This window comes from Geotrypetes seraphini, chromosome 10 (assembly GCF_902459505.1).
Source record: "Geotrypetes seraphini chromosome 10, aGeoSer1.1, whole genome shotgun sequence".
In the NCBI taxonomy this organism is placed as follows: Eukaryota; Metazoa; Chordata; class Amphibia; order Gymnophiona; family Dermophiidae; genus Geotrypetes; species Geotrypetes seraphini.
In genome coordinates this window covers 12,799,220-12,816,608 of record NC_047093.1, presented here as the reverse complement: position 1 = coordinate 12,816,608, position 17,389 = coordinate 12,799,220, and the positions used below count along the sequence as shown (strand labels likewise).

At 40.7% G+C, this 17,389-nt stretch overlaps 1 protein-coding gene across 1 annotated transcript; it reads left to right on the top strand.

Moving 5' to 3' along the window:
• The first annotated feature begins 1,176 nt into the window (after positions 1-1,176).
• Positions 1,177-1,515, top strand: LOC117367889 (28S ribosomal protein S6, mitochondrial-like). Its single transcript, XM_033960958.1, has one exon. It carries the CDS (start codon positions 1,177-1,179, stop codon positions 1,513-1,515), a length of 339 nt encoding a protein of 112 aa, XP_033816849.1.
• Positions 1,516-17,389: the final 15,874 nt, after the last annotated feature.

The window sequence follows — 17,389 nt, the reverse complement described above, 5'->3', positions numbered from 1 at the left end:
TGCCAGAACTCAGAATTCAACCTAGGCACCATCACTGCTTAACGATGAGACCTTTCACCACTTCTGTAATTTCCAAGGAGGTAAGAATACGTCACATTTTAAAAGCAATAGTGGAGGTACACAAGGCATTGCTTATGCTTGTACCAACCATCTATTGACATTTGAAAAAATGTATTGTTATTACTGCCAACCATTGGAACACTAACTAGAACCCATGAGAAAGTTTTTCCTCTATCATTGCAGAATGCACAGGGTAAAATGAGCCAAGTTAATTTGCATCCAGTCAGGACATGATCTACACCACGATTACTCGTGTTTTCTTCAGGCTTACATACGGTACATTTCAATAAGTCCTTCTTCTATTTTTCCTGGTGTTCGAGTACTCCATTTAAAAAAAAAAGGAAATATACCATTCCTCACCCCCCAAAAAAAAACCAAGCCTTGAAGGATGCTAGATCATGAATATGAGGAGTATTCAATAATTTATCTATCTGCTTAGGAAAAAATTTTCAAAAAAATTTTGTTTTAATTTTCAATATAGTCCCCTGATATCTCCATACACTGGATCCACTTTTCCTGCAATGACATTAATTCATTTGAAAAGAATTCCTCAGTTTGGTCTTCAAACCAGGACGTCACAGCTTCCTTGACGTCTTCATCCCTTGAGAACTGCTGTCCACGGAGAGATTTCTTCAAAACTCGGAGCAGGAAATAATCCGAGGGAGCCAGGTCAGGACTGTAGGGTGGATGGTTCGGCTGCTGAAGCCCACATTCTCGAATGGCAGCCTGTGATTTTCGAGACATGTGCACGGGTGCATTGTCGTGAAGAAGCAGCACGCCGTATGTATGCAAAGGGATTTATATCAGCGAACAGGAAACCAAAGTGCCAGGGAAACAGGAAAAGGCACCTTTGTTCCTCTGAAGTAAATGATATTCCAAGGCACGATCAGAACCTAAACTGAAATGCTGAGAAATTGAAATAATTGAATGAAATTGATGGTGCATAAAGTTAGGTGTGGGAATCGGCGCAACAGACAGTTCTATAAAGGGGTGCACGTCTTTTATAGAATCACACTTAGCATTGATTTTTCTAGTGCCAAATTTTGAGCGCCAATTATTGAATTTTCTCTAATGTGTGTTCTTCACAAATATAGCACACTGTCCATGAAAGTGGAGATGCCGCGATACAAGCTTACACTGATCCTGAAGGCCATGCAGCAGCCAGAGACGGCTGCTGCACCGAAGTGCACAGTGGAGGCCCTCATAAAACACGGAGCAGTGGTGAGGAACTTAGAAAACCTGGGAGATAGGTCACCTCCATGTAGAAACTCTAAGGACAGTCAGCAGCATGCCAGAGGAGGACACTTTTTGGTAGACATGGAAGCTCCATCAACAGTTGTTCCGAGTATGATGGAACACTTGGATCGTAATAGTCATGTTATCAGACCTACATTTTGCTTACGGCAAAGACTCTCCATAGCATTGGAGGAATGTGAAGGGGGTGAAGCTGCTTGACTATGGGGCCAAATTACGCAGCTGAAAAATCATGTGACTATTTGAAGTCCTCTGCCAACAAGTAAAGCCACAGGACGAACGGAGGTGGTCAGAGCAACCTCTTGTGGCTGACAGTTGTGTTTTTCCAGATTCTGGGTTGGGAGTTACTTCTTCTATTAATTATTTCTATAGCGCTACCAGAAGAAACGCAGCGCTATATAGAGTCACAAGGAAGACTTGAGGCCTTTGATACTATGGAAAAATTTCTCTTGCACATATAACTGTTTTTTGCTTGTTTGTTTTTAATTACAGACTACTATGATGGTAGTTTTAAGAATTGTATGTTCCTGGTGATTACTGGTTTTCTTATTATAAACCACTGTGAGTTGTATGGATGATGATGAAAAACCTACATTACCTCAGAAGATGTGTGCATGAGCACTTTTGGATACACAAATTTTAGTGCCATATTTAAAACCTGGGAGATTATTTACAAAATAGGAAACAAACCTGAAACTTCAGGGCTTTTCTTGTCATCTTAGGATAAAAACGCCATGAATGATGTGGGACATTCCCTTCTCATTTCAAGTGAATTCTAATCCCTACCACGGGAATGGAGGTCTAGCTTTGAACAAGAAGAGAATGATGTGGAGACGCAGTCTTTGTGAATGTGACCGCTAGAACATACCTCTTCACTTGGCTCCCTCGGATTATTTCCTGCTCCGAGCTTTGAAGTGGTTCTCAAGTGATGAAGATGTCAAGGAAGCTGTGACGTCCTGTTTTGAAGGTCAAGCAGAAGAATTCTTTTTCAAAAGGGTTAAAGTCATTGCAGGAAAAGTGGACGAAGTGTATGGAGATATCAGGGGACTATATTGAAAATTAAAACAAACATAGGGAGGGATATGGGCAGTAGGAAAAAGGAGGTATTGATGCCCCTGGATAAGACTCTGGTGAGACCTCATTTAGAATATTGTGTACAATTCTGGAGGCTGCACCTTCAAAAATATAAAAAGGATGGAGTCGGTCCAGAGGAAGGCTACTAAAATGGTATGTGGTCTTTGTGATAAGGTGTATGGGGACAGACTTAAAGATCTCAATCTGTATACTTTGGAGGAAAGATGGGAGAGGGGAGATATGATAGAGACATTTAAATACCTAAGTAATGTAAATGTGCATGAGCCAAGTCTCTTTCATTTGAAAAGAAGCTCTGGAATGAGAGGGCCTAGGATGAAGTTAAGAGGTGATAAGCTCCGGAGTAATCTAAGGAAATACTTTTTAACAGAAAGGGTGGTAGATGCGTGGAACAGTTTCCTGGAAGAGGTGGCAGAGACAGAGACTGTCTGAATTCAAGATAGCCTGGGATAGGCACGTGGGATCTCTTAGAGAGAGGAAGAGATAATGGTTAAGGTGGATGGGCAGATTGGATGAGCCATTTCGCCTTTACCTGCCATCATGTTTCTACGTTTCTATTTTTTGGGTACAGTGTGGCGCAAAGGTTAAAGCTACAGCCTTAGCACCCTGAGGTTTTGAGTTCAAATCCCACACTGCTCCTTGTCACCCTCGGTAAGTCACCTAATCCCCCCATTGCCCCAGGTACATTAGATAGATTGTGATTCCACCAGGACAGACAGGGAAAAATGCTTGAGTACCTGAATGAATTCATGTAAGCCGTTCTGAACTCCCTTGGGAGACCAGTATAGAAAATTGAATAAGAAATAACTTCCCTGCCTAGAGGCAGTAGATTACAAAGAAATATATATTGGAATTAGATCCCTAGTACGTGTTGAGTTAGGATAAAAACGTTTGTTGGAAAAACTTGTATTGTACTATGGCAAATTGTAACCAGTTAGTTGTATATTATGTAGGTTGACCTGTAACCCGTTTCGAGCTCGTTGGGGAGAACGAGATGGAAAACAAGTTAAATAAATCAATAGAACTCATCTACATCAGAGACATTTCGCCGAGATCAACACGTCCAAGCTTCGTCTCAGAGAAGGCCAACGTCAGAAAGGCACGTCAAGACCTCTGACATGCCACAAGGAGAATACTGTGGTGTCACACTGATGGTTTCCAACTGCAGGTTGGGTTTAATACATTTTTATACTCTTCCGTAAGCATCTAGGGCTGTGTGGCAAAAATAAAAAAAAAATCAGGCCTGTGGTTTTCACGTCTTCATAGTTTATTTTAGTTTTGCTTAAACGCTTATCCAAAAGTACAAAGCGTTGTACAAAGGATTTAAAAATAACTGGGAGACGAACATTTTTAAATTAATTAAGGCATACATGAACTAAACAAACATACTTATGACATGAAAACAATGGGAAAAGAGGGAAGAACTACAATTTTATAGAAAGAATACCTAAAAGGAAAATACAATAGGAAAAGGGAAAAAGTTAAAAATTACTAGAGTAAATGTGGATAAAAGTTAGTTAAGCATTTTAGGCTGCTTTTGAATTTCTGAAAGTTTCGTTCGGCTCTAAGGTATAGAGGGAGAGAGTTCCAAATTAAAGGGACGGTGACTGAAAAAGAATGAGGGTACAACGAATACCAATTATCTTTAAGGATGGGACATTAAGGGGATGCGGTGAGGTTGATCTTAAGGTTCTGGGAGGGTCATAGGGGGTCAGTGGTCAAGAGGGCAATTGTAGAACAGGCAACCAGTGGGCTTTTTGCAACAAAGGGGTGACGCGATCAAATTTTTTTGAACCCGAAATAATTTTGATGGCTGTCTTTTTGTATCAGTTGAAGACGTTTTATATCTTTTAGGCATATCCCTTTTAATAATGAGTTACAGCAATCAATTTTAGATATTACGAGAGAATGAATTAACACAAGGGAATCACGAGTAGATCGGAAAAAGTCATAATGCCGCTTTATAGAGCGATGGTCAGACCACACTTGGAATACTGCATCCAGCATTGGTCTCCATACCTAAAGAAGGATATCATACTGCTGGAGAGGGTGCAGAGACGAGCAACGAAGCTGGTGAAAGGTATGGAGAACCTGGATTACGAGGAAAGACTCAAGAGACTGGGGTTGTTCTCCCTTGAGAAAAGGAGACTGCGAGGGGATATGATCGAGACATTCAAAATACTGAAAGGAATCGACAAAATAGAGCAGGAAAAAAACGTTATTTACAATGTCCAATGTGGCACGGACAAGAGGACATGGGCTGAAGCTAAGGGGGGACAAGTTCAAGACAAATATCAGGAAGTTCTGCTTTACGCAACGAGTGGTGGACACCTGGAATGCTCTCCCAGAAGAGGTAATTGTGGAATCCACCATTCTAGGATTTAAGGGTATGTCACTTCATGCCACTCCTTATGAGTGGCATGAAGTGACATGGGTAGGGGTAGGCTAGATGCACTTCTCTTTATGAGAAACTATGTCAGGGTACGCCTGGCGGGGCCTCCGCGTGTGCGGATCGCCGGACTTGATGGACCTAGGGTCTGTTCCGGAGATGGCGCTTCTTATGTTCTTATGTCCAAAAAAACGTTTCTTTATAGTGGAGCAGGATTAAAAAAACCTGAATGACTGCTGTATTTAACTCTGACAAACACAGAGCAAATCACTATTCTGAAGAGAAAATGCACACCTCAAGGGCTGTCTATATATATATATTTTTTTTTTCTTTTTTTTCTTTTTCTGGAAGCCTAGATGTAAGACCACAGACCTCTAAAAATTCCTTCAATAATAAGCCAATGAAATGCTCTTTTCCAATAACAGACCCAGCATTATACCTATAGGTGCCGACTGTTTCCATAGCCCGACCACCTTTCCTCGTCACTTCTAGTGAATTCTGGGCCCCTTGAGTGGTGGGGGGGAGGGGGGGAGAAATAGTCATATGCTCGTTTAACTACTTCTGTGCCATAGATGGGGGAATTCATATACGAGATTGGACTCAATGGGGTCAAAACTCAGGGCTCCTATTACGAAGCTGCGTTAGCGGCTTTGTCGCACGCATCTTTTTAGCGTGCGCTAACCCCCGCCTTAGCCGAAAAACTACCGCCTGCTCAAGAGGAGGCGGTGGCGGCTAGCGCGGCCGGCAAATTAGCATGCGCTATTACACACGTTAAACCGCTAACGAGGCTTCGTAAAAGGAGCCCTCAGTGACAAGATTACTATTTAATATTAAGCAGATAGAAATTTGTGTAAAGTTATAGATATTTTCAGCATTGTTTGTGTGATACCACTGAATGTTCATGGATACCTTTAAATAACATTTCAATTTATACCAGCTATTTACCCGTCACTGTTTGGATAGTATAACTTAATGTGACAATTTATATACTGCTATGACCACAGTTCAGGGTGGTTTATAAAAAAAAAAAAATGAGGTAAATATAATACAACTATATTCAAAAAGAAGGCTTGAAATAATATTTTTTAAAATACTATCATAGGGAAAATCTCCATAAACAATATAATCCTACCTTAAGAACGGGATTTAAAAACAGAATTTCAGAAATAACACTGACTAAAAAGCCACATATTCAGTAATTTGTTGAACTTGTAAAAACACGTTTCTGCATCAGGAGAGAGTTGCATGTTCTACTAAAGTCTTTGTACATAATTTTGGATAAACTAGTCACAGATGGAAGTTAAAGAAATCCGATGGGAGGGATGAGATCGAGACTGAAGTGTTAAAAACCAGGGTGAACGCAAAGGGTAAAAAGCCGTGTATAATCTTGTTAAAGCCATACACAAACCCTTAAATTACAAGGTATACGAGATGCAATGGCACAGACTTGATAGGTGGGAGGACGGACCTGTGAATGGAGTCGGGGGGGGGGGGAAAGGGGGGGATCATGAGTGCAGTTAAGTGCCAAGATTATAGAATGCCATGAGTTTCATTAACTCTTATTAATTACCGATATACCCCAAAAAGAAGTTCGATGCAATTTACAGCATCCAAAAAGAACCAGTCATAACCAGGAATTACAAAAACAAAGAAAATTAAAATCTGCATATAGAACCCTTACTTCCATCAACATCTATTACATATCTTTGAAACAGTTAAGTCTTAAGGATTTTCCATAATCTATCTATCTATCTATATATATATATATAAAAAATCAGATGTATCTGTGTGTGTGTATGTAAGAACATAAGAATAGCTTTACTGAGTCAGACCAATGGTCCATCTAGCCCTGTATCTCGCCTTCACGGAGGCCGATCCAAGTCACAAGTACCTGGCAAAATCCCAAATAGTAGCAGCATTCCATGCCACCAATCCAGGGTAAACTGTGGTTTCCCCCATGTCTGTCTCACCATAGTAAAATCATCAGCTACCACAGGTATTCCTAAGGACACATGCAAAGATGTGAACTTTGACCAGAGGGCCGCCACATGAGCGGACCGCTGGGCACGATGGACCATTGGTCTGACCCAGCAGCGGCAATTCTTATGTTCTTATGTAACTTACACTTCTCCCTCCGGATTGGCAGAGCCGGACCGCGAATGGCGAAAAACCGCGAATATCCGGTTCTGACCCACCCCCGCCTCCCTCCCGGCCTTACCTGGTGGTCTAGCGGGCTTTCGGGACAAGAGCGATCTTCCTACGCTCCTGCCCCGTGCAGATCGCCATTAGGAAATGGCTGCTGTGAATTCCCGTAGTCTCTCGAGACTACGACGGGAGCTCCCTACAGCCATTTCCTAAGGGCGATCTGCACGGGGCAGGAGCGTAGGAAGATCGCTCCTGCCCCGAAAGCCCGCTAGACCACCAGGTAAGGCCGGGATGCCGGGGGGAAGACTTAACGTTGGGGTTTTTTTTTCCCCCTCCCCCAAAAATCGCAAATATGTGAAATCGCGATTACCGAAACCGTGAATGGGGAGGGGGAAGTGTATTGAAGAAATGCTCAGTTAGGTTCTCACCGTTAGGCAGTATTTGCTTAAAGTGTTTGGTAGTTCCTGAACTTAAGGAAGTAACAATAGAAAAAAAAAAAGTTGTTTTGCTGAAACGGTAGCCTTCCTTGATAACTTTTGTAAAATATGTTTGTTTTTTGTGGGGTTTTTTGCCATTTTCAATTGCTTATTATATTTTTGTAGATGGCTACAGAAGCAAAAGGCTGACAATGTTCTAACACATGTAAGCAGTCCCAGATTCTTCACCCATGGCAATCATGTTTTTGTCCATATTACACTACCGAGACTGCTGCTGTCACATTGCTGAGTGATCTGCATGACACACTAGACTCAGGGTAAGCTAAACTAAATCTTAAGCTTATATACCATATTATCTCTACAAAGATAGAGCTCGGCACGGTTTACATAAAATCTAAAGAAAGGAGAACAAAATAAGAATTAGTGATTGTATAGAGAGCACCGAGATTTACATTTTTGAAAATAGCCGAGTTTTCAGATGCTTTCGAAATAATTGGAAAGAGCCCAAATTATGCAGCTGGACAGGAAAATTGTTCCGAAGCTCAATAGTTTCAAAGTAAAGAGATTTTCCAACATAGATAACACCTTTTAACGAAGGGAAAGATAATTTAAGCTTTTGAATAGATCTGGTAATATCAGGTCTCGCAGAATTCCAAGATAGAGGAACTAAAGGAGAAAGAGCCACGTAAGATCTCCAATGTTAGGCAGGCACATTTGAAGTACCGTATTTTCACGTAGATAACGCGCACCCGTGTAAAACGTGCACACGGGTATAGCGCGCGAAAAACACAAATTTATGTACAGAAATTTTTATATACCGCGCACACCCGTATACCGCGCATGCTGCCCGACTCTCCTTTCGCCCGCCCCGACTCTCCTCTGGAGGCCCCGACTCCCTTTTCGCCCGCCCTGACTCTCCTTTCCCCCTTGAAGTCCTGTCCCTACCCTGAAAGCCTGATGCACCCCCCCGACGTCCGATTCACCCCCCCCCCCCGCAGGATCGCTTGCACCCCCACCCCGAAGGACCGCTCGCAACCCCACCCGAAGGACCGCTCGCACCCCCACAGCCTCCCCCCCCTCCCCCATGGAGAAGCTGTCTACCTTGTTTCCGGATGCCAGCGAGCCCAGCTGTTTCCTCTGCCGGCGGTCCCGCCCCTTCTCTGAGCCCTGCTGCGCTGCTTTTTCTTCCGGCGGTCCCGCCCTTTCTCTGAAATCAGAGAATCACTGCTATAGAATTTCTACAATTAAAACTTAATATTAAGCCTGTAACTGACATTTTATTACTTTACACTCCACCTCCAATTAGTCAAAATACACTAACTTTGCTTCAAAATCTGTTATTCGACTTTTGTTCTTCCTCAAATAACCCTTGGATCCTAGGTGATTTTAATATCCACTTTGATGATTCAACAAATCCTATCACTACTGACATGCTGACCTTCATTGACACTCTTAACCTACAACCTCATATTCAAAATTCTACCCATACTGAAGGACATACATTAGATATGATTATAACCCCAAAATCTAATACTACTATTTTTTCGGATATACATATTACACCAGTACCTTGGTCTGATCATTTCATCATTACGATGAAAAGCTCTTTCAAATACACTCTAAAACATTCTCAACAACAAAAAAAAGATATCTCTTATCTTGATTACTCTAATCTAGAATTACCAAACATAGCCTCATCATTCAACATACAGACATCAACCATAAATAATGACACAATGGAAACCCATCTTACCAACTGGAACATGGCAATACAATCCTTTTTAGACAAAGAAGTACCCCTAATTTCAAAAACAATCTCTTCACGTAAAATATCAAATCCCTGGTTTTCAAAAGAACTCACACTTTTGAAAAAACAGTTGAGATCTCTAGAGAGGAAATGGCGTCTGAACAAATCACCTGCTAATTTACATTTTTACAAAGAACATGCGCATTACTATAGGACCAAAATAAATCTTGCAAAAAAAACCTACTATTCTAATAAAATCTTAAAAACAAAAAACTCTTCAATACTATTTTCCATAATTAAGTCATTTAGTTCCAACTCTCAAACTTTCAAAACTAATTTAACTAATAATCTTACTGCACAGGAACTTGCTGATTATTTTTATAAGAAAACACAAGACATTCGGAATTCATTTTCCCCAACTAAATCCAGAGCATCTTCTAATGATACCATTGACTATCAACTACCATTTGCCAAATGCTTTTCTTTCAATATCCCTTCATTAGAAGATATAAAACAACTTTTCTCAAGATTTAATCTAAAAGGTACACGAGATGAAATCATTCCTCTGGTAATCTTGAAAAAATTTTTCCCTTGTTTTGGGCCCCATATTCACAATCTCATCCGAAATAGTTTAGAACTAGGCCAACTGCCATCTGCCTGGATAAAGGCCTCTATTATTCCGATAATAAAAAACCACAAAACTGGACCCGAAAAAGCTACAAATTATCGACCCATAGCCAATATTCCTTTTTTGGCTAAATTAACCGAAAGGCTTGTATTTGAACAACTGACTGATTTTGTTGAAACAACCAATGTGCTCCATCCAAATCAAACAGGTTTTAGGAAAAATTACTCTACCGAATATTCATTGATTGGACTAGCCACTAACATCTTTTATCACTTAGATCATCATAATTCAGTAATTCTCTTCTCCCTTGATTTATCTGCAGCTTTCGACACTATTGATCATGTATTACTTTTAGACAGATTGAAAACAATAGGAGTTGGGGGTCAAGTTCTTGACTGGTTCCATTCTTTCCTTTCCGATCGTTCATCTACGGTGATCTTTAAAGACACAGTTTCAAAACCTTATACCACTAGTTATGGTATTCCCCAAGGATCAATATTGTCGCCACTTCTATTTAATATTTTCCACTCTCCACTGCTTTGCCTATGCCAATCAATAGGCTTTACTACTTTCACCTATGCCGACGATGTACAACTGCTTCATCCACTGAATCCAGATAATAAAAATGAGATAATTGAAATAAATAGGAAACTAGGAGATATTAAACAATGGCTTAACTCAAATATTTTAGCCCTAAACGTACAAAAATCCAAAACATTATTTTTCCCTTGGAAAAAAGATATAATTCTAAATGCTCCATTTACTCTAGATAATGTTCATTTAAATTCAGTAAAATCTCTAAAAATATTAGGAGTTACAATAGATGATAGATTATCCTTCCATGAACACATTACGAATACAGTCAGAGCATGTTTCTTCAAATTGCGTATGATACGATCAATTGCCAAATTTTTAGAGCCAAAATCACTAAACATACTGATTCATTCATTAATAATCGCAAAACTCGACTATTGTAACTCACTATTAATAAATGTTACCCAAAAAGAGAAAAAACGTCTTCAGATAGTTCAGAATACAGCTATCAAATTAATACACAACCGCAAAAAATTTGACCATGTAACACCACTCTTGATCGAATCACATTGGCTCCCTATAACTCATCGTATTACTTTTAAAATCTTACTATTAGTTTTTAAAACATTACTTACAAATGCACCTCAATTCATTAATAGATTACTCATTCCGTATAGTACTTCACGCTCATTAAGATCCACCGATCAAAAACTTCTAACGGTTCCATCATTAAAAGTTATTGGAACTCTTCGCACTGACATCTTCTCCGTTATAGCCCCACAATTACGGAACAGTTTACCCCAGTATCTTAGAATAGAAAGCGATTTGAAACAGTTTAAAAGCAGCTTAAAAAGTTTCCTTTTTAAAGATGCGTTTGATGTGTGAATTTTATTAAGAATTTTTATAAAAATTTTTACTTTCTTTATCTTTTTATTCCCTTGTGATTTCCCCTACCTGGTGTATTTTCCATTTATGTTCTCTTTAATATATACGATTGTAGTTCTACCCTTTCTTTCCTCATGTGTCTGTTAGTTAGTTTGTTTGATTTTAAGATAATGTATTAAATTTATGTATACGTTTATAATTACTCTGTTGTACCTACTTTTTATCTGTAAATCGCTTAGCAATTTAAATTAAGCGATTCAACAAGCTAAAAATAAACTTGAAACTTGAACTTGATCTGCTGAAGTCTTTGAAGACTTTTCTTGGTTAGACTTAAATAGTGTCAGATTTATCCACCACATTTGACTCACTGGGGGGAGGATTAAAACCTTTTTGCAAAAACTAGAGCCTTTTCAGAAGTACTGCCTACTTATGGAAAGGGAGAGGAAAGACGACAAAATACAGAAAACTTCAATATGTTCAATGGCTCAGAACCTGGTGTCATCGAGGTGGCTTTAGGTACATAGGAGGATGGGGCAACGCATGGGAAAGCAAAAGCCTATATTGTAACGATGGAGAGCATTTTACTATGTCAGGAAAAAGAATCCTTGCTGAGAAATTCAGGCAATGTGTTTCCAGGCATTTAAACTAGAAGGTGGGGTTGGGGTTGGCATACGGATGCAGGTCACTTCTGGTGGTCACTTCCAGCAAAAGTCAAGATGTCACAGTGCCAAATATAGCAGTGTAAATAAAAATCTTAGCAATTCACTTTTTAGTGATGAAGCAGGAAGTAAGACTGGACAAAAAACTGCAGACAAGGAGAGTGCCACTAAATGGTAGCTGGAAAGCAATGGCCACGAACGCTCGTAGTCTAAGCAACAAAGTTCACGGTCTGTAGGCCTTGATGTTAGAGGCAGACTTCGATATTGTTGCTATCACAGAGACATGGTTCAGTGATTCCCACGGATGGGATGCTAACATACTGGGCTAAAATCATTTTAGGAAGGACAGGGATGGCCAAAAAGGTGGAAGAGTAGCTCTTTGTGTGAAGAACAATGTCCAAGCGACTGAAATGCAAGGGACCTGGGGACAGGAGGAAGTGATGTGGATAGCTTTGAAAAGAGAAGATGGAACTTCTGTCTTGCTTACATTTAAATCTCTTCTGTTTAAAACTCCGGCCTTTATTCATAAATTACTAATCCCTTATTCCTCCAATAGAACCCTAAGATCAGACCAACAGCATTTACTAATGATTCCCTCGTTAAAAATAATAAATACGCGCCGTCAGTATATTTTCTCGGTGACAGCTCCCCAAATTTGGAATTCTCTCCCCATCTATTTACGTGAAGAAATCAATTTAGACAAATTTAAAAATAAACTGAAAACTTTCTTATTCAACGATGCTTTTGTAATCTAATATCATTGGTTCCTTTTAATCAATTTTCAAAAAAATTTTGGACCTAACTATCTTTTCTCCTCACATTCAATTATTTTTCTTCCCATCCTTTTGTGTTTTCCATTTTTGGCTTCCCACTCTGCTCAATTACATTGTAACTTCTTCCCCTACCTTCCTTTTGTTTCCAGTTTGTCTAGTTATCGTCTGTGTCTAGTCAGTTTTTAATTGTTTTAATATTCTTTTTATTCTGTAACTTTTTTCCATGTGTAAATCGCCTTGAACATTGAAAAGGCGATTAATCAAATAAATATTAAACTTGAAACTTGAAACTTGTCTACATGGGAGTTGTCTACAGCCTCCGGCACAATCGGAACAACTTGATAAAGATCTGGTTGTAGATATCCAGATATCCTATGCCCTCTGGAATGAGAGGGCGTAGGATGAAGTTAAGAGGTGATAGGCTCCAGAGTAATCTAAGGAAATATTTTTTTTAAAGAAAGGGTGGTAGATGTGTGGAACAGTCTCCCGGAAGAGGTGGTTGAAACAGAGACTGTGTCTGAATTCAAGAGATTCTGGGATAGGCACGTGGGATCTCTCAGAGAGAGAAAGAGATAATGGTTACTGTGGATGGGCAGACTAGATGGGCCATTTGGCCTTTATCTGCCATCACGTTTCTAGGGGTGATTTCTACATGCAGGATGTGAATTAGAAAGTTCTGTCTGCGGAATCAGAAAGAAGCAGCAAGATCGTGGATGCCTTTCAAAATGCTTTCCTTAGGTAAATAGTGACAGAACCCACAAGGCAAGTCAGAAAGTGTCATGACACAAGCAAAGAAGGCCTTTGGATCATGAATATAGAGGAATTGGCGTCTTAAGGAGTATGTAAAGTGGAAAATATCAATGAAGGGCTTGTTAGTACACAACCACTACAGAACAAATCTATCGGACCGATGGGTTTTGTTTTGTTTTTTAACTGTGGTGGCCTCCATTTCACAACCTCTGATCAAACCAGTTCCCCCTCTCTGGCCACTACGGTCCGCAGCAATGCCTATGGTTTCCTTCTTTTCTCTGTTGGGATGTAAACCAATCTTCCCAGTCTCTAGCACACTGTTTTGTCTGAAGAGCTTCAAACATTAAAACGATTTCCTCTTAGGGGAACAAGACGCAGAGAAAGGAGCGTGGAGGTGTCTATCTTTTGTTGAGGGCTTTTTTTTTTTTTTTTTCATTCCAATCTTTAATTATTTCCTTGGAAAAACAAATCAGGCAATGGACTATGACATGCTCAGGAAACAACAGAGGAAGCAACCTTTTTTTTTATTTTTTGAAGCTCTCTCGCCATGTGGCTGCTGTGTGTCCTTTGTCTCACTTGCTTCCTGAAGCATGCATGGAAAATGCTTCTGTTTCATAATCGTGTTTCACTTTTAATTCTTTTATTGAGATTGGGGGGGGGGAGGGGCAGAGAGCTGCTACAGGAGCCCTTTCATGTCCGCTCTCTCCTGCAACACTTTCTGGTGCTGATTGGGATTGTACCGATTCTACTATTACTAGGGGGTCCGGATGGCGTTTCTAAACCCGGCACTTTGAGTTTTAAAAGCTTCCGGCTAGCAGCAACGTTGGGAAGGCATCCGAACATGCGCAGATGCCCCCTCGACAAGCAAACAGGTTGAGGGGATGGGTCTCCTGGCGCTTCTCCTGCTCTCCGCCCCCTTCCCATTCCTCCCCCTGTCAGGCGCGCGTGCCCCTTCCCTTCCCCCCCAGACCTTTTTAACTTTGGCGTGAGCAGCCGCAAACTTGCTGTTCGCGTCAGCTTTGACGGTCTCGCTGATATCACTTCCGGGACCCGCTTCTAGGAAGTGACATCAGAAAGAGCGCCAAAGCCGACTGCGAGCAGCAAATTCGTGGCTGCTCACGCTGAAGATAAAAAGGTACCGGGAAGGAGAACGCAGCAGGGGGGGGGGGGAAGAGGGCGGGAGAGGGGCGCCACTCACCCCCGCTACCCCAGTCGGCAGTGGAGGTCGGGGCCTTATAACACACAAATTCAGTCCAGAAGATCCTGGGACTGTATTCACTGGCTCCTGCTCGATGTGGTGTACAGACTTCCCCGATATTCGCGGGGGTTCTATTCCAGGAACCCCCGCTAATTTCAAAAAACTGCATATACGGTTTTTAGACAGGGGAGACAGGAGAGGGCAGCCGGAGTGCTGGCGAGCGAAGGAAATCACTCGCGGTATGCTCCGACCGCCTCTTCCTGTACTAAAGTTGGGCCTCATCAATCAGGAGCTGCTTTGCCATGCAGCTCCTGATTGGTGACGGTGATGGTGTGTGATACGAATGAGAAACGAATGGTATGTAAGGAATATTGATATTGAGTGAGACTGCCTTAGATACGTGGTGCTCACGAGGCAGACCAAGTGTTTTTAACACATACTGATTGGTGATCACAGAAACACATCATCTCAGCATGCGATTAGCACGCGTCTGATTATCCATTCCACAATGAGGGGATGGGTAATCAGCTCACGAGTCAGGCTAGATGTTTTTAACACATACTGATTGGTAAACATCATCTCAGCATGCGATTAGCACGCGTCTGATTATCCAACCCAAAAGGAGGGGATGGGTAAAAAGTACAATATAAATGGTGCTTTCCCTGAAAAAAGGTAGGGACGTTTCCACTGCTGACGAGCTGTGTGATGACATATTGAATAAGCCTCCCGATCGTGGTCCCCCGACGGAGTGATGATGCAATAACCGGTAACGTATTGATTCAAACTCTGTACTTAATTAATGATTATGGCTAAAAATACTATATTTATGTAATAAAACTTAATTTGTATACTATTTCGAACTCCTGGTATTCTTTCCAGTGAGGAAAAGTGACTGAAGGTTGTTTTTTTTTAAAACCCCTTTTAAATAGTAATACATGGTGATGCTGGCCAGTAGGAAAAAGGAGGTATTGATGCCTCTGTATAAGACTCTGGTGAGACCTCATTTAGAATACTGTGTACAATTCTCAAGGCCACACCTTCAAAAAGATATAAAAAGGATGGAGTCGGTCCAGAGGAAGGCTACTAAAATGGTGTGTGGTCTTTCTGATAAGGCGTATGGGGAGAGACTTGGAGGAAAGGAGGGAGAGGGGAGATATGACAGAGTCGTTTAAATACCTACATAATAGAAATGTGAATGAGTCAAGTCTCTTTTATTTGAAAGGAAACTCTGTAATGAGAGGGCATAGGATGAAGTTAAGAGGTGATAGGCTCCGGAGTAATCTGAGGAAATACTTTTTTACGGAAAGGGTGGTAAGTGGTGGAAACAGAGACTGTTTCTAAATTCAAGAAAGCCTGGGATAGGCACGTGGGATCTCTTGGAGAGAGAAAGAGATAATGGTTACTGTGGATGGGCAGATGGGATGGGCCTTTTGGCCTTTATCTGCCATCATGTTTGATTTGCTTTATTAGACTAATTTCTGATCTGGTTATGGTCTGGTTGGCGATTTGTTCATTTATTAAATCTTTAATTTGCTCAGGTTTATTGAATCATGTTTCTCACCAATCGACAGGAGTGTGTGGCACAGGGGTTGGATCTACAGCCTCCACACCCTGGGGTTGTGGGTTCAAACCCCGTGCTGCTCCTTGTGACCCTGGGCAAGTCACTCAGTCCTCCATAGCCCCAGGTACATTAGATAGATTGTGAGCCCACCGGGACAGATAGGGAAAATCCTAGAGTACCTGATTGTTAAAACCGCTTAGATAACCTTGATAGGCGGTATATAAAATCCTAATAAACTTGAAACTTGAAACTTGACAAAACTGTGGCTCGTTTTCATACCAAATAACTGGCTAACCATTTTTCTTATGATAAGTATAATTCTATAATCTAAAATGGGGTAAATGGCTGGAGGGGGTTCTGGTGTCACATCCCCCATTAGAAACTCTCTCTTTCTTTATCTCTCTTTTTTCTTTTTTTATTTCAATTCATCTTCTCTGCTTTTCTATCCTTTCTATTTCTTTTCTTAGCAGTTTCAAATACTCTGAATTCTTCTTACTAATCTACTATATGCAAATAATAGCAATTATGGTTTCTTTTGTTTCTACAACACTAGTTCTTATTCAATTTTTATGTATTTGAACTGCTTTCTGTATATTACTTATAATATTCAATAAAATTAATGAACTAAAAAAAAAAAAAAAGAAACTATACTAAAACTTAGCTTTATATACCGGGTCTTCAGCCAGAAAGGAGCTCGACTCGGTTAACAGTAACTAAAAAAATACTTGAAAAAGTAACAATCCGAAAATATGAATATGACGAGTTTCCAAAGTGTTTGGCACATAAAATAGTTTTTAAAGATTTTCGAAAAAGTTGAAAAGGACCAGGACCCCTTAAAATAAGAGGAAGTTTGTTCCATAGTTGAGAAAATGTGAAAACCAAGGATTGACTGAAATTCTTGACTCCTTTGATTCCTTTCACTGAAGAAAGGAAGAGTTTGAAGTGTTGGGTGCCTCTTGCATAGGAGAATCCATAAGCATTCCATAATAAAGGGACAAGACGGATGAAGATACCATATAAAATTTTAAAAGTAATACATGCACATTTAACGTGAATCCGGAGATAGACCGGAGCCAGTGTGTTCAGAACATAAGAATTGCCACTGCTGGGTCAGACCCATGGTCCATCGTGCCCAGCAGTCCACTCACGCGGCAGCCCTCTGGTACAAGACCAGCACCCTAACTGAGACTATCCCTACCTGCTTATGCTCTGGTTCAGCATGAACTTGTCTAACTTTGTCTTGAATCCCTGGAGGGTGTTTCCCCCTATGACAGACT

Excerpts from the sequence above, each read along its gene's own strand:
- LOC117367889 (XM_033960958.1), top strand. The coding sequence starts at position 1,177 with ATGCCGCGATACAAGCTTACACTGATCCTGAAGGCCATGCAGCAGCCA.